This window comes from Anoplopoma fimbria, chromosome 20 (assembly GCF_027596085.1).
Source record: "Anoplopoma fimbria isolate UVic2021 breed Golden Eagle Sablefish chromosome 20, Afim_UVic_2022, whole genome shotgun sequence".
NCBI classification, from domain to species: Eukaryota; Metazoa; Chordata; class Actinopteri; order Perciformes; family Anoplopomatidae; genus Anoplopoma; species Anoplopoma fimbria.
Window position 1 is genome coordinate 10,502,922 of NC_072468.1, and position 23,290 is coordinate 10,526,211.

The window sequence follows — 23,290 nt, forward strand, 5'->3', positions numbered from 1 at the left end:
GGGGGAGCTATGTAAAACCTCATATCCTCAGTCCATTTACTTCTGTGTCCTCCTCTGTCCTCAGACAACCTTTTGGTGATTGGCAATGTGGAAAACATGCCTCTTGTCAGTTTCAGACTGCTTTCTCTCTGCTAATGAGATAAAAAAGGTGGAAATGAGCAGAGATATTGGCGCAGCAGAGGGTGTGTGTGACATTTTTACACAAGCTCCACGTCTCCTCATTTACATATGAGTGCTCTCTAGTGGCCGTGAGGGGAAACTACAGAGAACACAAATGCTTTGGGATTGTTTCTCTCACTGGCAAAGAGGCTGAAATGATATAAAAACTATAGATTCAAATTAGACCTTCATTGTTCACAATGTGACAGAAGACAAAGCAGCAGGAGAACAAGTATCATAGGCAATGTTTTATTTTTGTATAGATTTAGAAATATCGCATGAGGGACATTTTTTGGAAGCAATATAAAATGCGCAATTTTATTTTTATGACTGATTCAAGAAACTCAAAGACATATTTCCCTGTGACAAAAGATAACGATACTGTGCAGACATGACTTTGCATTGAAGTGACTTCCTTCCTACCCCTTCTTAAAACTCTAAGAGTTTCTGCCTTTAATATTGTAGATGCAGATTACGTTACAGCATTTCGATTAGACAATCAGCTATGTTCAACTTAATGTATTCTTTCTAAAGTAGCACCAGAAGAGGTACACAGGCATGAGATTCATTTAAACCTATAAAGAGGTTTAGCAGACTTTCCACTGGTTTCTTTAACACGTAGATTATTTTTATGGCATTAAAACATGGCAATTACCATTATTGCACTTTAATAAATTAGGTGACTTGAGAGAGACTTTGGTCAAAACCAATACTTCAGAGGTCAAGAATACTGACTTCTAGTCCACAGTATGGGTCTAAAATCACAGGATCGTACACTTCCCAAAATGCAGCTCAACTAAACTGCTGGAAATTTGATGTGTACATGCCCAAACTTAGATTACCCTGATTAAATCACCATACTTCAAAAAGTTTCTCCACAGCCACAGACGACATCTTGTACTTCTAGGTTTTGTTTTATATTTTTTAAATCACATGACATTTGTTAAAACACAAATTACTATTATCCAGCTTTAAAACACAACCCACAAATTAATTTTCTTTGTTGTTTTTGTTTTGTTTCAAGACACAGCAGTGTTCTTTATAGACAGTAGAAGTCTTGTCAAGCTAATAGACTGTATATAATAATAGGACTAGGAGTAACAGTGACATCACCCATTGGTTTGCAAACCACCATTTTGAAGCCTTGAGGTTGGCATTTTGGGCTCCGGAAGTGAAACAAGATGGGGGTGGGTTAAGTACAACTGAATGCTGAATAAAACATTTTAAGCAGACCAAAATGTTGCAATTAACCTTCATGAACTGAAAACAGTTCAAAGTTTAAGGCAGCCCCGCCCTAAAGCATACTCCACTTTATGGTCTATTTGACTATAAATGGACCATCATTTACTAAATCAACATCATGCTGTATTGAATAAGACTTTAAAACTAGACATTGAGACCATAAACTCATGTTTACAATGTTTACTGAGGTAATAAATCAAGAAAGAAGTAGGGTCATTTTCTCATAGAGTTCTATACAACCTGACTATTTTTGCAACCAGAGAAGTCGCCCCTGATGGTCATTACAGAGAATGCAACCTCTGAGTATTTTTTGGCTTTGTTTTTCTGAACCAGAGGTTGCTGCCAGCAAAGTAGGGGAGATGACATTAGCAGAGAGAGTGTAGGTGGATATCATGCATCTGAGCATTATATGCTCATCAGGGGCTCCAGTTGAGTTTAGCATTAAGAAGCAACTTCAATTTGCATTTCTCTAAATGCATCAAATTATTATTTTCAGGCTTAACCTTTATCTAGGTAAGAGTATTAGTGTTAACAATACTATTCAGGGTTAGTACTGTTTAGACCGTTGTTACAATTATACTGTGTGGATCAGCTGCTTAGCAGTAAATCAATGGCACCTTAAAATACAAAAAACTAAGCTTCTACTGAGCATTAAAATAAGCATTCGCAAGGATTTAAGATGTTCGCAGATCTCAATTTACCATCCCTGCCATAGAATAGAGCTGATCCGGGTTCACATTCAGGATTAATGCAATTTAAATTACCTTTCAAGTTAGAAAGGAACACTGCTGATGCCGTAATGTACTAAAGAGAGCGTTTCCTGTCAACATCAGACTCATATGGAGAAACCACAAACCGCAGGTTGAGCTCTATACAGGAAATAGGAAACACACGACACCGTAACTGAGCTTTCTTGAATGTTTCAGTTTGATATCATTTAAGATGTGACTAAACATAATATCATTATATCATATTAAAAATTGCTCTCCTAAAATATTCTCATTGTGTTTCCTCACAAAAACATGCAGACGTCTAGGTGTCTATTCACACTTGAAGTGTTTTCCCATGATATCAAAATATTCCTGCTGTGAGGAAGAGGAATCCTGTGTTTCCTGCTGAAGATAAGTCTGTTATTGGTGCTCCCCTTTTTCTCCAGAGTTCAGTAGCCAAGGTCCGTCTCCGCTTCAGTCCACTTCTTCACACGCTTGCAAGACTCTGTGGTTGAAGTCCTCCGGCTGGTCAGCGTACACGTAGTGTCCGGCTCCACGGATGACCTGATTAAAGACAGGAGGAAATATACAAAGAGAGGGTTTTTACTGCTAACAAAACAGAAGATGGAGAGACATTTTAAAACATCTCTAGTAAAAAACATTGGATTTTGTATTATTGTAGAAAATAAGTTTATGATACTGTTCAGCAAGATAATCTTCACAAATGAACACCACTGTTATGATTTTAGAGGCGTGAATGCAATCGGCAGAAGTAAAAAGCTGACTAATGTACTGCATAAACAAACTACACCTCAGTCGCGTTACTTCATGTTTCAACCACCAAGCTAAAGGAGGACTAGTGTTCTAGTGATGTGTAGTTGTAGTCTCATTAAAATCTCTTCAGCTTGTGTTAACCACAGGCGTCCTTTCAGGCATCCAACCACAAACCTGTTAAAAAACCCACCGACTTCTAGACGAAGGAGATGGAAGTGCAAAAATGCTGACTCATTTCAGGGTTTCAGGACTCATTCCTGCAGCACTATATTACAACAATGGACACTACAGTTAGCTTCATAAGCCTATATGATAGTCATTAACACTCTAGTGAGAGTGTGTATGATGAAGGTTTCTTATGCAGTAGTATCACATGAGATTGGAAACAGCTTGTTTGTGGGGAAAATATATTGCAGACCAAATTCTTATTTGGGGGTCAAAGAAAATAAATGGAAATTGGATAATCATTGATTTCTTTTTTAAGAACATTATGTTTTGCATCTTAGCAATGCCCCTTTCATTTTATACAGTGTATATCTTGTCTTCTTCTTTCTATAGTTTTTGATTTGTTGTCATTTTACCAAAGCTGATAGTGGAAAAAACGGTTTCCTCTATAGGAATGTCATTTTATACATGGATGATTCAGCTGCGACTCTGAAGCCCTTGGATGCTGGTTATCCCTCTGCGTTAAAGTTTATGACTGGTGATAATTATAATACTTTCTTTAGTGTCTCTCTTTCTCTCTGTAAGGATAACAGACTCTGGGCTGCAGGTGCCAGTTTTTTTTTACTGAGCTTGGCAAATCCAGTTTTTCTCATTGTGCAACTTGTAATAACATGCAGAACAATCTTAAGCTCATTTTTATCCTTAGGGCAATTCAAATTTTCATAATTATCCCATTTCACTTCCAGCTGCTCTTGTTTTTGCTGATTAATTTGTTTTTACATTGTAATTGCTTTATTTACTCATAAGGTTTTATTATTTTTACAATTTATTGCCATTTTCATCAAAGTCTCTTGCTTGTGTTTCTTGGTACCGATACCTTTGCCTTTATTTTTTTATTTCTATTTTGTAAATGAGATCTGTACCTCAACGCATTTCCTAGTTAAAAAGGATAATAAATGACCACTTTTGTTTCACTGTCACATGAGGACAACTGAGCATCTCTTTTTGTTGATGAAGACCATAAGAGACAAATGAAGGCTCAGCAGTAATCCAGGAAGTGCACCTATGATAAAAAAAATATTTTGGCCACATTTCTCACCACATGTGACATTATTAACAATATAAGGATTAACATAATTTTAAAAATAATTAGTTAATTACTAAATTAACTGATTTTGTGATGTTACATTTAAGTAAAATAATTCTTAAAATGACTCACAATACAATGCCATCTGTAGAGACTAATTTGATCTTCTTGTTGTCAAGTGGTTTTTAGACGCAAACATATCTTACATACCTCATCAGGTATAAAGTGTGGAGCAACTCCATAGACAATGAATAGGAGACTTATTTTAAAAACGTTCCCAATTCATTATCTATTTAGCAGCATGATGACATCACTAATTTGAGTTTTAGCCCTCCAGTTTTTTGATTTGGGAGACTTTAAGGATAAAACAGATGAATACAAATTAAAAAAAATAAATATCATAGGTGTAGCTCCCCTTTAGGGAACAGGAGCTAAACAATGTTTTGACACACAGCTGAACTGAAATGTAAAAAGCTGAAAAAGGCAATAATAGTGATTTACAGTCTGACAACAGTCCAGTAGGTCTGTGGCAGTTACGTGTGAGTGAGAGTGAGGTTAGCTGAAGGCCTCTTTGTTTCAGTACATATGATATTCTTAGGATCAAAACCACGTTTTGGTTTCCCTGGAAACACTGGGAAACTAATTTACCTTCTATGATGTCTGATAAATTCCATCTGTTTCCCCCAAGTAATAACCAGGACCTTGCAGATGACCATCCACCAACAGAATAAAAATAAATACGCAGAATAAAAATAAAATAATAGGTAACAGTGCAGGAAATGGATGGATGGATGGATGGTAACAGTGCATGCTTTCACTCCCCCTCTCTCTAAACTTACTATGATCTTCACATGAGACTGAGGCCTTATCTCTTTGATGGTGCTGCATGAGTTGCTATCTATGCTGGATCGGGATCCGTAGATGATGGTGATGGGGATCTTGGGCTGAAGCTGGTCCATCCTCGGCAGCATCGGTCTCGCAGCCCAGCCAAAGTTAACGGTCATTTTTTTAAAGGCTGTTTCCCCACTGTGACGGTAGGAGAAGAAGAAGAACTAACTCAAGCATGACGATAGCGTTAAACAATGACTGGGACAAGAGTGAAGAACAAATTGCTTTCATACGCAGTTATTCAGAAAGCAGCGGTGACGAGGACGGACCTGGGGGTTTGCACGTTCAGGTGGTAGATGTACTCTGTCGCCGTGTTGTCAGCGAACATGGTGGAGAACTTCTTCTTGAAGTCGGGCCTCAGAGTCTGGACCAGAGTGGGTCCTGCGAGGGGTCATAGAGGGAACGCCCAAGGGTCAAAACCAAGCATGTAGCCATTAAGAGACTAAGGCTGCTTCATTACATTTGACAAAAAGAAGGTCGGAGGGCACTAAAGGAACAACGCTTTCACTTGATTTCGACTCAAAGTGTTAAATCTGACTAGTTTTAGTTAGTATTTGAACTACATTCTGTGTATTAGGAAAAAAATGTATATCTTAAAAAATACTCAGAGCTACAATACCATTAGCAAACCATTTTAACAATGCCCTCTGTCATCTTTACAGAGCCTCGATTCAACAATATAATCACATTATTATTCATTCATTTAATGCATTCGCACTGCATATATTTTCATATTTCATCTCTGTATGCTACAGATGATCTGCTACTCTTTTTAATACACTGCATTCATATTCTTCTAACTTTCCTACTTTAGGTATATGGTTTATTAGTCAGCTCTATTATGCTCTACTCTTACTTGGCTAGCCCCATTTTTTCCCTCCTGTATCCTGTTAGTGCTGCAGCCACTGCAGATCATTAAGGGCTCCATCTAATCTCATTGATTTACCGAGTGGTCCAACCAGTCTCAGGCCAGCCAGCGGGTTGAAGGGACTGAACATGGCCCCGAGTGCTTTGATCCACACCGGGATGGGACGGTCTGCCTCCACTGTGTCAGGTTGCTCAGGGAAACCCCAGGGCTCCACCAACACTATGTGCTTTACTCTGTAGGCCGGAGACATAGAAATGAAACACACGTTCACCTGATATTTGGGTTATTTCAAGATCTACAACATGATTTAAAAGTTGTGCCTTTCATTAAAAAAAAGGTGGCTCTGATGTCCTTGGAGGACATAAATGTCTGCGTCAAAAAACTGCCAAACAATTATATATTCATATAATTCTTTACTTTCACTGAGATTTTAACCAACATCAGACCTAATTATGACCAAATATTCATTCATTTGCAGAATTTCTTGTTTACATAATGCCACTGTTATTATTGTATTATTATACAATTATGAACAACAAACAAATGTCATGGAACTGAAGGGTGGGCATTACGCTTCCAAGATGACTACATCGTTTGGGGCAAACCAGAAAAATAGCATGGGTGAAGGTATGGTGTTTTTGACCCATCCATCCACCCTGACCTCCTCCCTATGAGGACTTTAGGGCCACTGACCCAGCAAACTTATTTGATGAGTTGGGAGTGAGAACAGGCTGGTTTTCTAATGTTGTTCGCATCACCATTTTCAATTTTACCTCCAGGTAAAGTGGTTTAGACCATTTGCCTAAAATGATGGTGCTTAGCAATTACTTTGGTGAATACAATGCTATCTGGGTCTGAAAAAGTCAAGCCAATGCAGTAATGCCTTAAACTTGCATTCTTTCTAACGGCCATCAGGGGGCGACTCCTCTGGTTGCAAAAAAGAAGTCTGATTGTATAGAAGTCTATGAGAAAATGACTCTAGTTCTCACTTGATTTAATAACTCATTAAACATTGCAAACATGAGTTTATGGTCCATATAGAGTCAAATAGACCATATGGTTGCTACCACAGTCCTATCTAGTCTTGGAGTTGTCTTTGACATTTAAGCCTTTCACAGTGAAAGTTAATTGTGACATTTTGGTTGAACCTTCCTGTGTCACTGTTGGTTCCAAAAAGACAAGATGGTGACGGCCAAAAAAAAGGCGAACTTAAGGCTTCAAAACCACAAACCAATGGTTGACTCATTGTGACTTCTTATTTACGGTTTAAAGGGCACACTGCCCAAGGGTCACAAATAATACAAAATCTGTGCCAACTGCATGACATGGTTGAACATCACACACAGTACAAATTATCTGTGGGCCCTCAATTTGTAAGCTATCATGTTGTCCTTTAAGTCAACACCAAACTCAGTCTTTGGGGCCACAGCATGAACAATGAGCACAGTTCAGCCTTAATAGGGACACACAGTGCGTCCCAGAGTGAACGAAAAGGCTATTTGAACACTGAGATAACAATAAGAGGACAGGAAGAGGGATTTTATTTTTTAGCATTACTGATGAAGGAGGGCGATAAGAGATTGAGGACATTTTATCAGACGTCCCTAGAGGAGAGCCAGGGCGCCTGCTGGAAGCTTAGAGCTGGAGATGATTCGGGAGAGATACAGTCTAGTGGGAGGAGAGAGGCTCGGAGGAAACTGCTGTTATCGCAGGCCGCCAGCACCTCCAGGCACACTGCTACAACTACATCCTGTACACATGCTGGCATGTACGGCTACAGTCATGTTAACACTAAAAGGCAGAACCATTATTCTAGTTAGAGTCGTGTTTTATCCCTATGGGCAGGGTCTGCTTCTTTTTTCTTTAAGCCTTGATTAAAGGATCATTCTTCTTTATTATGATTTTGGTCTCTGGTCAAAACAATCTCCACTCAAGGTCCACTTACTCACTTATCGTAGGACTTTTGACCGTATCACAGGGCCTTCTTTAGCAGATTAAACCTGCGTTAACTTTGGGCTGGAACCAAATTCTCTGCAGCTTCATCACTACTAGCAACACCTTTTATATTCTCATATGCTCCGTTGTTATGGAACTGTGCATGTTTATATTTTCTGTTACATTCATTTTGTCTCTATCACCCACCCATGCATCTAACAATTAATTTAATGAGCAAATAATCAAATGGTCCAATAAAATATTCTCACCTGTAAAGTGAATCTAATCAAACAACCCAGCTTGAAGTCATGTCAATATTCTGATCATAAATTGATATGTTACAAAAACTTTGCCGTCCTCCACCACTCAATCTCCATCATAAATGTTTCAAATTGAACTACACTGTTGCTTGCCCCTCGGTGTAACTCTTATCACACCAAATGCGCCTCCTATCAACAAGATCAGCACCGAAGAATAAAAGATCCCTTTTCAATGAAAAACAACCCCAACCCAACGTTAGGATAAGAGAAATCCCATAATCTGCACCCACCTGTCAGGGTATTTGATAGAGTATGACACAGCCAGGAATCCTCCCAGGTTGTGTCCCAGCAGTATCATGGACTCCAGACCCACTTTGGCCCTCCACTGCTCTATAGACTCCACAAACTGGTCCTCTGCCTCGCAGGGGTCCGTGGAGAAATGGGGCCTGCTGCTCTGTCCGAAGCCCAGCAGGTCCAAGGCGAAGACGGGCCAACGCTTGGAGAGCGCGTCCAGGTTCTGAGCCCAAAGGCCCACGCCACCACCGAACCCGTGGAGCAGGACCATGGGGGTTTTGTCTTTGACGGGGTCACCGTTCAATGTCAGGGTCCACAGCAGGTTGCCGTTGGAGACGGAGATGTGCTGTTTGGAGAAAGGGCTTTCGACACCTGAAAAGAAAGCAAAGAGTAGGGAATGAGAGGGAAGTGAAATGAAATGAATAGTTTGTCTGATTAAGAAATTGAACAGGTCAAAACAGGTCTCACTCTTGTCACTCTTGTCATTTGTGTTTCTTTATGCTCGTTTGTCGATTTGACAAATTTTTGTGGCATCTTGTTTTAATATCACTTTTGTGGCATCTTGTTTTAATATAATGGTTTTGCACACGACCTGTCCCAGACCACAGTTCATGTTGTATATTCAAGCCCATGAGAGAAAAAGGTTTCCAAAAGGGTTTTTCCTGAATGGCTGACATCCTACTTCAGCCAAAGAACCCTTTTTGGAAGTTAGAGTTTTCAAGGATTGTTGAAAACATGAATGTTAATAGATCCTCCCAGCCCAAACACTCCCAACACAACTACAGTTGTGACACACTCTTGTCTCTGCCGAAATGGTCAACCATGTAACAATTCAGTAAGTACAAAAAAAGTTTACAGTACAAATTAAGCTCTATCATACAATCATTACTCTTTTAATGAATAAAGCTCCTACTTTTTGACAGGCATATGTGGAAACTAAGAGTCAGAGAAGCTGATCCTTACATCTCAGCATCATGTCCTCTGCAGTCTGCAGCTGGATCTGAGAGGTGGGACACCATGACGGCAGCCAGTTGGGGATCCAGCACCACCTACGCAGACAATAAAAAACCTCAACTTTAATCACCAGGTTCATGGTTTCACTGTAGTCTGACAATAGCTTAAAGGATTTAGACCGAATCCGAGATATATAACATCATAAAGCACAAGTTCAAAAGTATATTAAAAAGAGCATCCATGAGGATTGAATGTTAGCATTCAGCGATCTGCTCTGGTCAGCTGTGTGGGATCATCTCTCCATCAGCTGATCGGTGTGCTAAAGCAGAGGGTACTCCCCTTCATAGGCAGGCTCTGTTGGCACAGTGTGGTTTAGGGGAAAGGACATTAGGGAGAGCAAAGCTGTGACAAAAACACTGATTATTATCTATTTCATGAAGTGAGTAAAATAAAAAAAGAATGTTCTTTTTATATTCCTAGTTAATTTAGCTGCAGAGTTTTGAAATCCCTGTCAAAATAAATCTCTGCAGAGGAAATAGATGAATAAAATAGCAGAAGTTCAAACAGGAAGGCCGCCAGATTCTGACACTGCTCATACGTGACTCTATTTTCTCCAGTCCACACTCTACAAACGTTATTTTTTCGTGTATTGGCTTGTTTGACGTTGTAAAATTATTGTTCTTTATGTGCAGAATTGTGTCGGTAGATTAGATGTGCCGCAACACCACGACCATTACAGTTGTTAGTTGAGAGGCTATTGTAATATTTTGTCTTCCTATAATGGGATGGACAAAATATTAGTAAACACCTGTCAGTGTAACGCAATCGAATTTGGCAGCACCACAAACCCCATATACAAACAGTTTCATCTAGAAATGTGCACTCTTGTTTATTAATCTGATGATACTCCTGTTCAAAATGAGACCAAACTTTTCTATGGATGCCATGGACTTGCTGCCCCTACAAGCCGGTTAGGAGGAGTGAGGATTTGGCAGTCAATGACTATTAAAACAGTCAATTAATGGTGAATTTGCGCATCTATGAGAAATCCTTGAGCATACAGTCATAAATGAGCACAGAAAATATTAGGCTGATGGGCCCAGCGGTATGTATGGTAAGCCGTGGACAGTCATAGAGATACAGACATGCACATACACGCGAGTCGCATGATCTCCCTACCATGTTACGCCTGGCGGAGATAATAAAAACTGTGCATCCTTTATAACCTTTTGTGTCTGATATATTTATTTCTCACAAAAAACAACAACTCATTGATAACTCATTAAAAACTATTCAAATAACATCTACAATGTGTGTGAAGTGTGAAGGAGAGGTGTGTGAAGGAGAGGTACCGCAGGTCCTTCCTTCCTGCTGCTGTCAGGCTGCACAACCAACTCTGCTCCCAGCAGACCACATGACCACATGACAATAATAACATGACAATAAAAATCCTGTGCAATACATTACACATTACACTGTGCAATAATAGTTAAAAAAAGTTAAAAATAGTTAAAATAGTTGTTGTTTTTTTTCTCTGTCTGTAAATATAATATTTCAGTTATTGTTGTTTTTCTACTGTTTTTTTTATTGCTTATTTATAATACTGTTTTATTTTATTTTTCATTTTTTATCTTGTCTTCTTCTACTATGTCTCTTGTGTGCACTTTACTCTACGCTGTTGTAAGCCTGCAAATTTCCCAACTGCGTGACTAATAAAGGATTATCTTATCTTATCTTAAAATGTCTCCCATTAAATAAAATGTTTACCTGCTAGTGTCCTACTTCACTGAAAAGTCCATTCTCATTATGTGTGAAGCACCACTTGTATAGGTTGCATATTGGACCACAAAGTGAGGCAACAACAACAACAACAACAACAACAACACACGTCTGAGTGCAAACTGCATCTTAATCAGTCTTGTGATTTAAGGGGGCTACACCACATGGCTGCCGGGTCTGCCTCGTAATGTAAAAAAATAAAAATAAACTTACTTTATTGTGCTGTCCACGTAGCCCCACACACTGCTGGCCAGACTGTTGGCACCAACAACAGACATCATTCTCTGGACAACCCTGTAGCCGGAACGAAATGAAAGAAAAAGTTGATGAGGTGGGGAGGGCAAAGGACACTGAGTGGCCGATGAGATAATGGTTACTGTGTCGCTGTGGTAAATTACGTTACACCTTTCTAAACCGTCATTGGTGGCGGATACAAACGTCCAAGTGTGAAGTTACTCTGGTAACTTCGAGGTCTCTTCGACACAGGACGTCCAAAACCTGTTCTATCTGACAACATGTTTGTTCTTTAGTGTCATGAATACACTTCGCATTACCGTGTAACTAACTGGATGCGTGGTGTTTACCTGAACTTCCCTGACTTTTAACAACTTATTTAACTTTGAAGGTGTATGACAACAACACGCAGGTGTTCCCCGGTATCACACAGACTCACATCACAGATTTTTACATATGACTTACTGAATATAGCGTCCTGTACTTTGGGTACTTTACAAACAGGGGTTGGAGGAAAACACTCACCCGCTGCTCGCCGCTGTCACCGCTTGCTCGGCCATACTGAAACTCTCGCGGTCACAGGGCGCGAGCGACCCTGACGTAGACTAGATATGATCTAAGACGTTTGTTTTGTAGTTTGAGGTAAACTCCACCGAGCGGTGCCTTCCCACAATTCAATACCACGACGTGCATGGCGCCTCTGTCCCCGCCCACCGCGGCGCCTTTATTCTCACACTGTAACACAAAACGAGCGCCTCCCAGCCTCAGAGCGTGAGGCACTGCGGAAGTGGCTTTCCTAAACACTGCTGCTGCTCAGCAGAGGAGAGGAGCTGGTAAGTTGCGAGTTATATGCAAGACTATCTTCAACGTAACATGGATTATTTGGTTTGCGCTGACATCTTTTGGTTAATGTACAAGTTATGTGTGAAGCAGTGATTGTCATGCCTGCTTCAAATAAGCACTTCCCAATGGCCGTTCAATTAAGTACTAGGCTAAGGTTTCAAAGTCATTGATAGCTGAACAAACACGAATAAATGTACTCCCGTTTTTAATATGTTCCAATGTAACAAAAAAATATATAAGTAATGACGGCCTATCTAGCTAGGAAAAAACACAGGCTTTGTATTTATTTAATTGAAGATAATAATTTATATAAACCATATAAGCTACAGTGTGATTCAAGGAGGTTATAATATAATCAGCATCATTTAAACATTGGTTTGACTGATGTTGGCATGAAAAAGCACAGGTGTTATTGATTACATTTCATAAATGACATATGTCTCCAGTGCATATATAGTTGTCCATCTCACTGAAAAGTGGCACAATGATTGTGATTATTGCTTCCACCTGTGCTTTCCAAAATGTGTGTTGAATCAGTGCGTGAAAAAAATCATTACAATCAAACCTAAACAATTCCTCATCTTTCGTTAAGTCGTTACAGTTGTAGCCAGTGTGATCATGGGAAACCAAAATATGTATTTCTCTGTAAAAATCAGTTTGTAACACTGGAAATAGGTGCTATTTCAGGACGCCCATTGATCTGTAGATAGATTGTTAGCTTAAGTTAATTAAGCCGGATATTTGTGGCTGAAGCTGACTGCGCCGCTTGTGACGTGGAACTTCTTGACTCCAGTCCGCTGGGCGCAGCTAGTCTCCAGACTCCCCGAATAAAAAACTACACAGAGGCATATGTTGTTTCTAAATCTAATCTGACTGTTCACAGATCAGCCTCGAGGCCAGAACGGAGCTGATTTCCTTCACAGACACAGATCCGGGTGAGTACAGAGATATTTAGCTCTGGAGTCGTCTGTAGTCAGCGTCACTTTGCGAACTTCTACTGGAGCAGTCTGTGCTTTCCAACGCTACGTTTTCTCCACTAATGTCCTGTAACTAACACGCGTCGCTCCCACACCAGCCCCTCCCTTCCCCTGTCAGCTGTTTCTGTCAGTGAACCGGAGGTTGCTCTCCCTTCACACTGTCTGGGTGTGGTTTCAAACCATTCACCCCATGCAGTAGATCATAGTTATATTGGTGCAGCTCTCGACACACCTTGTGAGAACTAAAGGTGAGATTTTCACGATATTAACTTTGATTTTTTTCCTGTTCTGTTCTCTGTGGGCTGTTTACATGGGAGATACACAATGGCCACAATAGCGCCCCCTTGTACCCAAAATATGTTGAAACAAGAGTTTTCAAAGCTGGAAATGTGGAAGGACATTTAGGGAACTTGGGAAACTATTTCAACGTATAGAATTTTACTTGAAACTGTTTTATTTTGTGTCATATGTTCATCATTCAGATAGCATGTCATACATTTTATAAATAGAAATAAATGATATATAAAACCCCTCTCTGATTGGACATTTTGTCCGGTTCGCTTGTCGCTCAGGTGTCCTGGGAGAAGGGGGAAGATGCTGGGGGGGCTGTCAGCAGACAGCGGGGGCTCCAGGTTCACTCATCTGGTGGTGGTGGAGTTGGCCTCGGACACAAAGGAGGAGGCCATCGCCTGGTTGCTGAGCCGGATACGGGCGACACAACAGAATGGAGGTTGGCCGGTCGCAATGTTTATTTTCCTTACTTTCTTTTTGATATTCTTTTCTGAATATATGTAAAGCTCAAGGTGACATCACCCTTTTAAACCCCCATCCCTTCCAAGTTAAGATACATACATACTAAATTGACTCTACTTGCAAATAAAAACTTAGAATAAAAAGTGTGAAAAATGTACATATATACAGTGGGTACGAAAAGTATTCAGACCCCTTTCAATTTTTCACCCTTTGTTTCATTGCAGCCATTTGCTAAAATGGGTCATTGTCTTGTTGGAAGGTGAACCTTCGGCCCAGTCTGAGGTCCTGAGCACTCTGGAGGAGGTTTTCTTCCAGGATATCTCTGTACTTGGCCGCATTCATCTTTCCTTCAATTGCAACCAGTCGTCCTGTCCCTGCAGCTGAAAAACACCCCCATAGCATGATGCTGCCACCACCATGTTTCACTGTTGGGATTGTATTGGGCAGGTGATGAGCAGTGCCTGGTTTTCTCCACACATACCGCTTAGAATTAACGCCAAAAAGTTCAATCTTGGTCTCATCAGACCAGAGAATCTTATTTCTCATAGTTTGGGAGTCCTCCATGTGTTTTTTGGCAAACTCTATGCGGGCTTTCATATGTCTTGCACTGAGGAGAGGCTTCCGTCGGGCCACTCTGCCATAAAGCCCCGACTGGTGGAGGGCTGCAGTGATAGTTGACTTTGTGGAACTTTCTCCCATCTCCCTACTGCATCTCTGGAGCTCAGCCACAGTGATCTTTGGGTTCTTCTTTACCTCTCTCACCAAGGCTCTTCTCCCACGATTGCTCAGTTTGGCTGGACGGCCAGGTCTAGGAAGAGTTCTGGTCATCCCATACTTCTTCCATTTAAGGATTATGGAGGCCACTGTGCTCTTAGGAACCTTGAGTGCTGCAGAAATTCTTTTGTAACCTTGGCCAGATCTGTGCCTTGCCACAATTCTGTCTCTGAGCTCCTTGGGCAGTTCCTTCGACCTCATGATTCTCATTTGTTCTGACATGCACTGTGAGCTGTAAGGTCTTATATAGACAGTTGTGTGCCTTTCCTAATAAAGTCCAATCAGTTTAATTAAACACAGCTGGACTCCAATGAAGGAGTAGAACCATCTCAAGGAGGATCAGAAGAAATGGACAGCATGTGAGTTAAATATGAGTGTCACAGCAAAGGGTCTGAATACTTATGACCATGTGATATCTCAGTTTTTCTTTTTTAATAAATTTGCAAAAATTTCTACATTTCTGTTTTTTTCTGTCAAGATGAGTTGCTGAGTGTATATTAATGCGAAAAAAAAATGAACTTTTTTGATTTTAGCAAATGGCTGCAATGAAACAAAGAGTGAAAAATTTAAAGGGGTCTGAATACTTTCCGTACCCACTGTAGACTGAGTTCGACTTTGAAAGTTATCTTCTTCTTTTGTGACTTAGCGTTCTCTTTTCTATCTAGATAGATAGATAGATAGATAGATAGATAGATAGATAGATAGATAGATACATAAGAAAACCTTTTCAAATTCCTACTAAAGTCAAAACAAAACACGTAAGAGTAGATGATACATTTGTACCGTATATCTATATCTATCTATCTATCAGCTTAAACCCAAAATGTTCCCAAACAGAAGCTGTGGAGTGTATTTGGACTTTTTTTCCCCAAAACTTTCAAGCTGGTTCAGAAGTCACACATGTTAACACGTGCAATATTTAGGGCAGCAAAAAATGATTGTGGTCATGTCAGTGTATCGTACAAGTCACAAGCAATAAAAAACACAATTCGGCACATCAAGCACCCACACACATACAGCGGGTAAAATAAGTATTGAACACTTCACCATTTTTCTCAGTAAATATTGGCTTTCCATGCCTTTTTGCACCTCCCTTTCTTCATGTGTTCAATGCTTTTTCCCTGTGTCATTCCATTTTATTACACATAACTTAATTTCTGAACTTATTTGTTTTGTTTTCTTTGTATGTATGGATTACTTGGGTTGTTACCGACATCTGGTGAAAGGTTCATGTCAATAGCACCTTTAGAAATATATTTACTGAGAAAAATGGTGATGTGTTCAATACTTATTTTACCCGCTGTGTATATATATACAGTGGGTACGGAAAGTATTCAGACCCCTTTAAATTTTTCACCCTTTGTTTCATTGCAGCCATTTGCTAAAATCGAAAAAGTTCATTTTTTTTTCGCATTAATGTTAATTAACAGAAATGTAGAAATTTTTGCAAATTTATTAAAAAAGAAAAACTGAAATATCACATGGTCATAAGTATTCAGACCCTTTGCTCAGTATTGAGTAGAAGCACCCTTTTGAGCTAGTACAGCCATGAGTCTTCTTGGGAATGATGCAACAAGTTTCTCACACCTGGATTTGGGGATCCTCTGCCATTCTTCCTTGCAGATCCTCTCCAGTTCTGTCAGGTTGGATGGTGAACGTTGGTGGACAGCCATTTTCAGGTCTCTCCAGAGATGCTCAATTGGGTTTAGGTCAGGGCTCTGGCTGGGCCAGTCAAGAATGGTCACAGACTTGTTCCGAAGCCACTCCTTTGTTATTTTAGCTGTGTGCTTCGGGTCATTGTCTTGTTGGAAGGTGAACCTTCGGCCCAGTCTGAGGTCCTGAGCACTCTGGAGGAGGTTTTCTTCCAGGATATCTCTGTACTTGGCCGCATTCATCTTTCCTTCAATTGCAACCAGTCGTCCTGTCCCTGCAGCTGAAAAACACCCCCATAGCATGATGCTGCCACCACCATGTTTCACTGTTGGGATTGTATTGGGCAGGTGATGAGCAGTGCCTGGTTTTCTCCACACATACCGCTTAGAATTAACGGCAAAAAGTTCAATCTTGGTCTCATCAGACCAGAGAATCTTATTTCTCATAGTTTGGGAGTCCTCCATGTGTTTTTTGGCAAACTCTATGTTTCATATGTCTTGCACTGAGGAGAGGCTTAAAGCCCCGACTGGTGGAGGGCTGCAGTGATAGTTGACTTTGTGGAACTTTCTCCCATCTCCCTACTGCATCTCTGGAGCTCAGCCACAGTGATCTTTGGGTTCTTCTTTACCTCTCTCACCAAGGCTCTTCTCCCACGATTGCTCAGTTTGGCTGGACGGCCAGGTCTAGGAAGAGTTCTGGTCATCCCATACTTCTTCCATTTAAGGATTATGGAGGCCACTGTGCTCTTAGGAACCTTGAGTGCTGCAGAAATTCTTTTGTAACCTTGGCCAGATCTGTGCCTTGCCACAATTCTGTCTCTGAGCTCCTTGGGCAGTTCCTTCGACCTCATGATTCTCATTTGTTCTGACATGCGTGAGCTGTAAGGTCTTATATAGACAGTTGTGTGCCTTTCCTAATCAAGTCCAATCAGTTTAATTAAACACAGCTGGACTCCAATGAAGGAGTAGAACCATCTCAAGGAGGATCAGAAGAAATGGACAGCATGTGAGTTAAATATGAGTGTCACAGCAAAGGGTCTGAATACTTATGACCATGTGATATTTCAGTTTTTCTTTTTTAATAAATTTGCAAAAATTTCTACATTTCTGTTTTTTTCTGTCAAGATGGGTTGCTGAGTGTACATTAATGGGGAAAAAAAAAATGAACTTTTTCGATTTTAGCAAATGGCTGCAATGAAACAAAGAGTGAAAAATTTAAAGGGGTCTGAATACTTTCCTGTGTGTGTGTGTGTGTGTGTGTGTGTGTGTGCTTGATGTGCCGAATTGTGTTTTTTTTTATTGCTTGTGACTTGTTGTACGATGCGCTGACATGACCTCGATCATTTTTTTGCTGCCCTAAATATTGCACGTATTAACATGTGTGACTTCTGAACCAGCTTGAAAGTTTTGGGGAAAAAAATGTCCAAATACACTCCACAGCTTCTGTTTGGGAACATTTTGGGTTTAAGCTGATTTAGAGTCAAATGTTGTTTCTTATATCTAACTGTAGCTATACGTTTTTACTTTGCTCTTTTTTGTTAAAAAGGTCCAAACCATTGATAAACTGGATTTGCAGCACATTGCCTGTAAAGAAACAAATTACTCTCTATATTTTAGGGCCAAATATTAAAAATGTATTTATATTAAATTTTTGTTAGAGTCCATTTTATTTATTGTTTGTATTTTATTTTTCTTATGTTTAATTTATTTTAGAATATTAAAAGAGAATTCACCTTCCAATTCCAATATTATCATGAATTAAAGTTTTATTGCTCTTTTAAAGTGTTTACCTGCTATTATATTATACTATATGATATTATTAGTGGCATGAAATGCTCTGCAAATGACAACAATATAATTAATTGCAATTGTCTCTGGGACAATATATGATCCAACAAAAGAAGTGATCGCGACAGGCCTGAATGGAGGTGTGGAAGTTCACGTTAATTTGTTTTTCACAGTTTCACATTCAGTGTTGATAACCCTGCCGTCTGTCTCAGGCGCTGAGCTGCTGGTGGAGCAGCTGGGCCCTGGGGTCAACGCCCAGGAGAAGGAAAACCCCAACATGTTCCTGGTGGGGGCCACATGGCAGAGGCTGCTCTCTGGGGCTGAGGCTGTGGGCCTCTTCAAGGAGTTCCACGATGGATCCATGAGAGGCTTCACCTGTGCCAACAAACATAACTTCAAAGACTTTAAAGGTAAAGTCCAGGAGGAGTGTTCCTGTTCTACAATTTAGTCTTACAAAAAACAGCTGTCATCACAAGACTAGGTTGAAACATTGTATATGGTTTGACCACTTTCGTTTTAGGGACAGTCAGTTGTAGTGCCTCTTTAACTATAAAACAAGGAACCTCTGTCTGTACATATATATAAGTGTGTGTGTGCGTGCGTGCGTGTGTGTGTGTGTGTGAGAGACATATCTCGAGCCACTCATCTGATTTGTGTCCTTCCATGATTGGCCAGGCCTCAATTGGTACTTTATCATTAAAATTTACTGAAACAGGCCACTTTATTTGTCCACAAGGGGGCGCTCAAGGATTTTCCAAAGGCCCTAATGCTGACCTTTTCAACGTGTGCTCCTGTGTTAAACAGACCAGAGCTAGGTTGTGAACGTGGCCACATTCTCAACAACTGTCTTGCCAAAAACATAGCAACGTAGCAACTTTCCTGCTGCAGCTCCCAGACCGTGGTCAGGAAGCTCCTCGTATCTGGAGGAGCTGCAGTGTTTATTACTTAAAGCAGCTATGATACTCTTATAACATGGAGAAACACTATGAGACAAACTGTGTCAACAACACTAGAATTGGGACGCCAAGTTTGAATCACATTTACAGGAAAATACAAATTTATAAAAAAAAGAAGTGGCACCAAACATTGCAATATTTCAGAGCTCCCCCTAAATTTCTCTAAAGATGCTTTCTTTTTACAACTGCACATCTAATGAGGAAGTGGTTTGGATGAGTTAATCCTGGAGGCAAAGACGTTTTTATTTATTTATTTTGAAATATCAATTGGGAAACTCCAATCTGACAGGCCAGTAGTGTAACTTAATCACTCACTCACTCACTCACTCACTCACTCACTCACTCACTCACTCAGTGACAGACTTTAACTGCTTTACTGCGGTCCAGACACACACACACACACAGCTTTCTTACTGTTCCACAGTCAGTGCTCTCAGCATTGTTTATAGCTGCAGCAGAAGAAGTTGTACAAACCCACTGTACTCTACCTGCAGCAGCAAACAGCTGACAGACACAGTAAGAGGCTAGCTGGTGAACCTAGAGGACCATTAAGAAGCTAAAAAAAAGGTATTTCCCTCAGAAGTTGGAGAACAAAAACAGAGCTTTAAGTGAGAATATTTTAGTTGGACACAAATACAAGTCCAGTTGAATGATACTGTTGCTCTGTGACTGCTGGATGTATAAATAAGCAACTTTTTGCAAACAAGTTTGCTGTATTAACTTAAAAGGTGATTATATGTCATTGTTGTGCTTGCAACTTGTTCCTGCTGCCCCTAGTGACCAAAAAACTTTCAGATTTGTGATTGAACTGGTGACTACCAAACGTTCAAGTACCGTTATGAATAATAGTATAATATGTGTTTAATAGGCATGTTAAAGGGTTTTTGGTAAGTAAGACTTAGAAAAAAAGCTTGATCCTAAACAGCACAAGGCAAATGCAACACACATCCAGTAGAGCTGAATTGATTGGTTGATTTCTTGTAATGTAACGAGTAACTATTTTGATAATCGATTTTTCAGCAATAACTTTTTGCTTTCAGCATCTCCTACATGACAATTTGTTGTTTTTCTCTGTTTAGTGGATTTCTAATCATCACAACTCTAAGGTCTTGCAAAGTGCTCCACAATCAAAAGAGCTGGAAAGTGAATAGTAGTGTGATTGACACACTGGTCGCAGTTTGAAATCAATATCCTCACCATCAAAGCCTCTTTAGCTGTTTAACATGCCTCATTTGTGAATCTCGGTGTCCTTCTCTGTGTTTGCTGCTGGTGTCTGATATGATCTGTCTTGTCTCCACAGGGGACGGAGACTCCTTCCTCAGCGTGGCGGAGTGTCAGTACATCATCAAACACGAGCTGGACACATTACGGGCCAAAGACGAGACTCACGTACCGGGACACAGCCAGGTCAAGCTCTACCCCGGGAAATCCATCAGTGAGTATCCATCCACCTCTCACCCTGTCACTTTGATATTCAAATAGGAGGATTGGATGAGACAAAGGCAGACAAACAGCATAAATGAGCTCCATATACTACTACATCAGCCTGCATAGTCGGTTAGTAGACTGACAGAAAGTTAATTGTCCATTTTAATAATCAATTAACCTTCTGATATTTCCCCCAACATTAATTAATCAAAATAAAGTGTAAAAAGTATTAAAATATTATGATTGAAGTATTTGATGGATATTTCCGTGCTCATTTTTGTCTCATAAGTTTTGGGTTGATACCATTTGTTACAGATTTGGTTCTAAATATAACAATTTATTTTGTCTCATTTCACTGACATCAAGATGAAGAAACTGAAAGTACAAAAATGCTGACTCATTTCCTGTGTTTTTTTAACCCAGATTTCATGCATATTGTGGTTTGTTGTTCAGTGCCAGTTTTATATATATATATATATATATATATATTTTTTTTTTTTAAATGTTATTGCCTGGCTAACAGTATCGCAATGTAATGAATCGTAACCCCTGCATCATGATACGTATCGTACACAGCCCTAATGGTAACCATTTAATAAACAATAGCCATTGAATAGTGAATTATACTTATTGACATAAACAGTGTGTTTTTTTTTTTTGCTTTAGATTTCATTATCTTGGCAGCTATTGTAGCACATCTCCATTTTTCCTCCAGTATAACATAGAGTTTCTTAGTAGTAGTGAAATGTCGAAGTTGCAAGAAAAGGAGGCAGCAGTACTGCGCCTCCACCTCTCCTTTTAGAGCAGACTGAACACAGCCTGTCTCTCCACCTCACTCTCTCTCTTTCTATCTTAGTCTCTCGCTCTCTCTATGACTGCAGTATGGAAACAATAAATATGCAAATTCCGTGAAATATCCCAAAGCCAGATAAGGAAGCAATGAACTTGCAGCGGAGATAGGGGGCCTCTATTCAGTGCCTTTATTTGACAAATGGTGTTAAAGCAGAATGTAATCATTCTCCACAAATGATGCACTCAAGAAATGGCAGATGGCAAGATAGAGCTTTCATGTACTAATTTTTAGTCGCTCTGTATTAGACAATGGAAATTATTGGTATAGACAGTGCATTGTTCACAAATGGCTGGCTCACAGCTATTGTTTGCCATTCCTTGTTTTACAAAATGAAGCTGCATGTTTATGTGGTTGGGAAAGTAAGTTCTGACAAACAAAAGTCAGAGATAAAAATGCAGCAAGGCTGTTTTCATGTCACTCAAAAGTCAGTGAAACTTTCTCCAAAGAATTCAAACTTTGAGCAAATAACGATTCACCCAACTACCTATATACAACATTTTCATTCATCATGACGTACATGGCTGAAGCTGATAAGAACAGTATGACGCTGGCTAAGCATGTTACAATAACTACTTTTGTTTGAAAATTGCAATAAACAATATTATTGTCATTATAATACCATTTTATGCCACTGATATAACAATAATATGATGGCATAATAATGCAAGTTCACCCTTTAAGAGAGCAATTAATCACTTAAGAATATTTAGACTTTTGAAATGGAATGTGATTTTTTTATTTTTATATCCTTAATAATAAAAATGATAAAATAAAGGCACGCAACAAAAACAATAAATAAACTCTTGGGCTCTGTTGAAAAGATTTGCACTTAAATTTGACACAAGGGTATAGAGAGTCAACAGTCAATATACTAACAATGAGGTTTCTCAACGATTATGACCTTTGTTAACAAAAAGAAGTGTTCGATTGGAGCCGCGGCCACATTCGTTGGCCATTCATTGGTTTCTGAACACGAATGCCCATTAACTGCTGACTCATTTAACTACTATTTGGTACTATCATAAAACATGTGGAGCAACTAAGTTAACTTAGTTACTTAACTTAACTTAACTATCATACAATAAGTCGATAACATAAAAATGATTGAGGTCGTGACCATATATCGTAAGATAAGTCAATAACGTAATTATCGAGACAGGCCTAATGAATGCTCTTAAGTCAAATCAGTTGCAAAAACATTGAGCAAAAAAACGAAAACACAGGAAGTAGCCAAATGTTTTGTCATCCGCATCCTAGTTCGCAGACTGCTGTCAAAGGGGATCCTGATCCAGGTCTTTCCTCTCCACGAAAAGGAGGAACTGAAGAGGCTTTCATTTTCTTGGTACCAAAAGGTGAAGCTGTCCTTTCAACCTCTGGGTAAGTAGACAAAGTGTCAATTATCTCTCAATGTCATTGTGTGAACACCTAACTAGAAAAGGACACACAACCCACTTTATAATTCGTTGTTTTGATGTAGGGAGGTTGTTTCTCAACCTTTTTATGGATGTTTTGTTTCTCTTTTGATTAATTTCATACTATTTTCCTTTCCTTTTGTAATTATTTTGGCTAACTTGCCCTCCACTTTCTTCTCCGTTCTTTATTCCCAGATGATATCAGACACTACTATGGCGAGGGTCAGGCCCTCTACTTTGGCTTCCTGGAGTACTTCACCTTCGCCCTGGTGCCCATGGCTCTCATCGGGGTGCCTTACTACCTGTTTGACTGGGAGGACTACGACAAATATGTCATCTTTGCTGCATTCAACTTGGTCTGGTGCACCGTGATCCTGGAGGTACGGACGGTGATGGCGTCAACATACAAGTCACTTAAAGTGGAATTCAGAAAAGTTTAAAAGGAGTATGATACATTGTAGCATGAATGAATAACAATCCAGTAAAAGCTGTGTAACTGAAGAGC

General features: G+C 39.7%; 2 protein-coding genes across 4 annotated transcripts in view; one reads left to right on the plus strand and one right to left on the minus strand.

Annotated features, from left to right (window-relative positions):
- Positions 1 to 392: 392 nt before the first annotated feature.
- abhd5a (abhydrolase domain containing 5a) lies at positions 393 to 11,915 on the minus strand. Of its 2 annotated transcripts, none has more exons than XM_054621311.1 (8): positions 11,875 to 11,915; positions 11,329 to 11,409; positions 9,346 to 9,431; positions 8,379 to 8,754; positions 5,972 to 6,126; positions 5,295 to 5,406; positions 4,977 to 5,163; positions 393 to 2,675 (listed from the first exon to the last, which is right to left on the minus strand). In XM_054621311.1, exons 1-8 carry the CDS (start codon positions 11,907 to 11,909, stop codon positions 2,586 to 2,588), a joined length of 1,122 nt encoding a protein of 373 aa, XP_054477286.1. In that variant the 5' UTR covers positions 11,910 to 11,915; the 3' UTR covers positions 393 to 2,585. The 2 variants fall into 2 exon arrangements, with proteins under 2 accessions (XP_054477286.1, XP_054477287.1); XM_054621312.1 differs by having other exon boundaries at positions 11,815 to 11,904.
- Positions 11,916 to 12,100: 185 nt separating this feature from the next.
- Positions 12,101 to 23,290, plus strand: part of ano10a (anoctamin 10a) — a 38,601-nt gene continuing 27,411 nt past the window's right edge. The window contains exons 1-7 of one of the 2 annotated variants that reach the window (XM_054621468.1): positions 12,101 to 12,182; positions 13,076 to 13,127; positions 13,742 to 13,899; positions 18,349 to 18,546; positions 20,393 to 20,527; positions 22,631 to 22,750; positions 22,981 to 23,165. In XM_054621468.1, the coding sequence (XP_054477443.1) occupies positions 13,764 to 13,899; positions 18,349 to 18,546; positions 20,393 to 20,527; positions 22,631 to 22,750; positions 22,981 to 23,165 (774 nt within the window). In that variant the 5' untranslated portion in view covers positions 12,101 to 12,182; positions 13,076 to 13,127; positions 13,742 to 13,763. Of the gene's footprint in view, positions 12,183 to 13,075; positions 13,128 to 13,345; positions 13,418 to 13,741; positions 13,900 to 18,348; positions 18,547 to 20,392; positions 20,528 to 22,630; positions 22,751 to 22,980; positions 23,166 to 23,290 lie in introns of those variants that run through there. The other variant, XM_054621469.1, reaches the window with a different exon arrangement.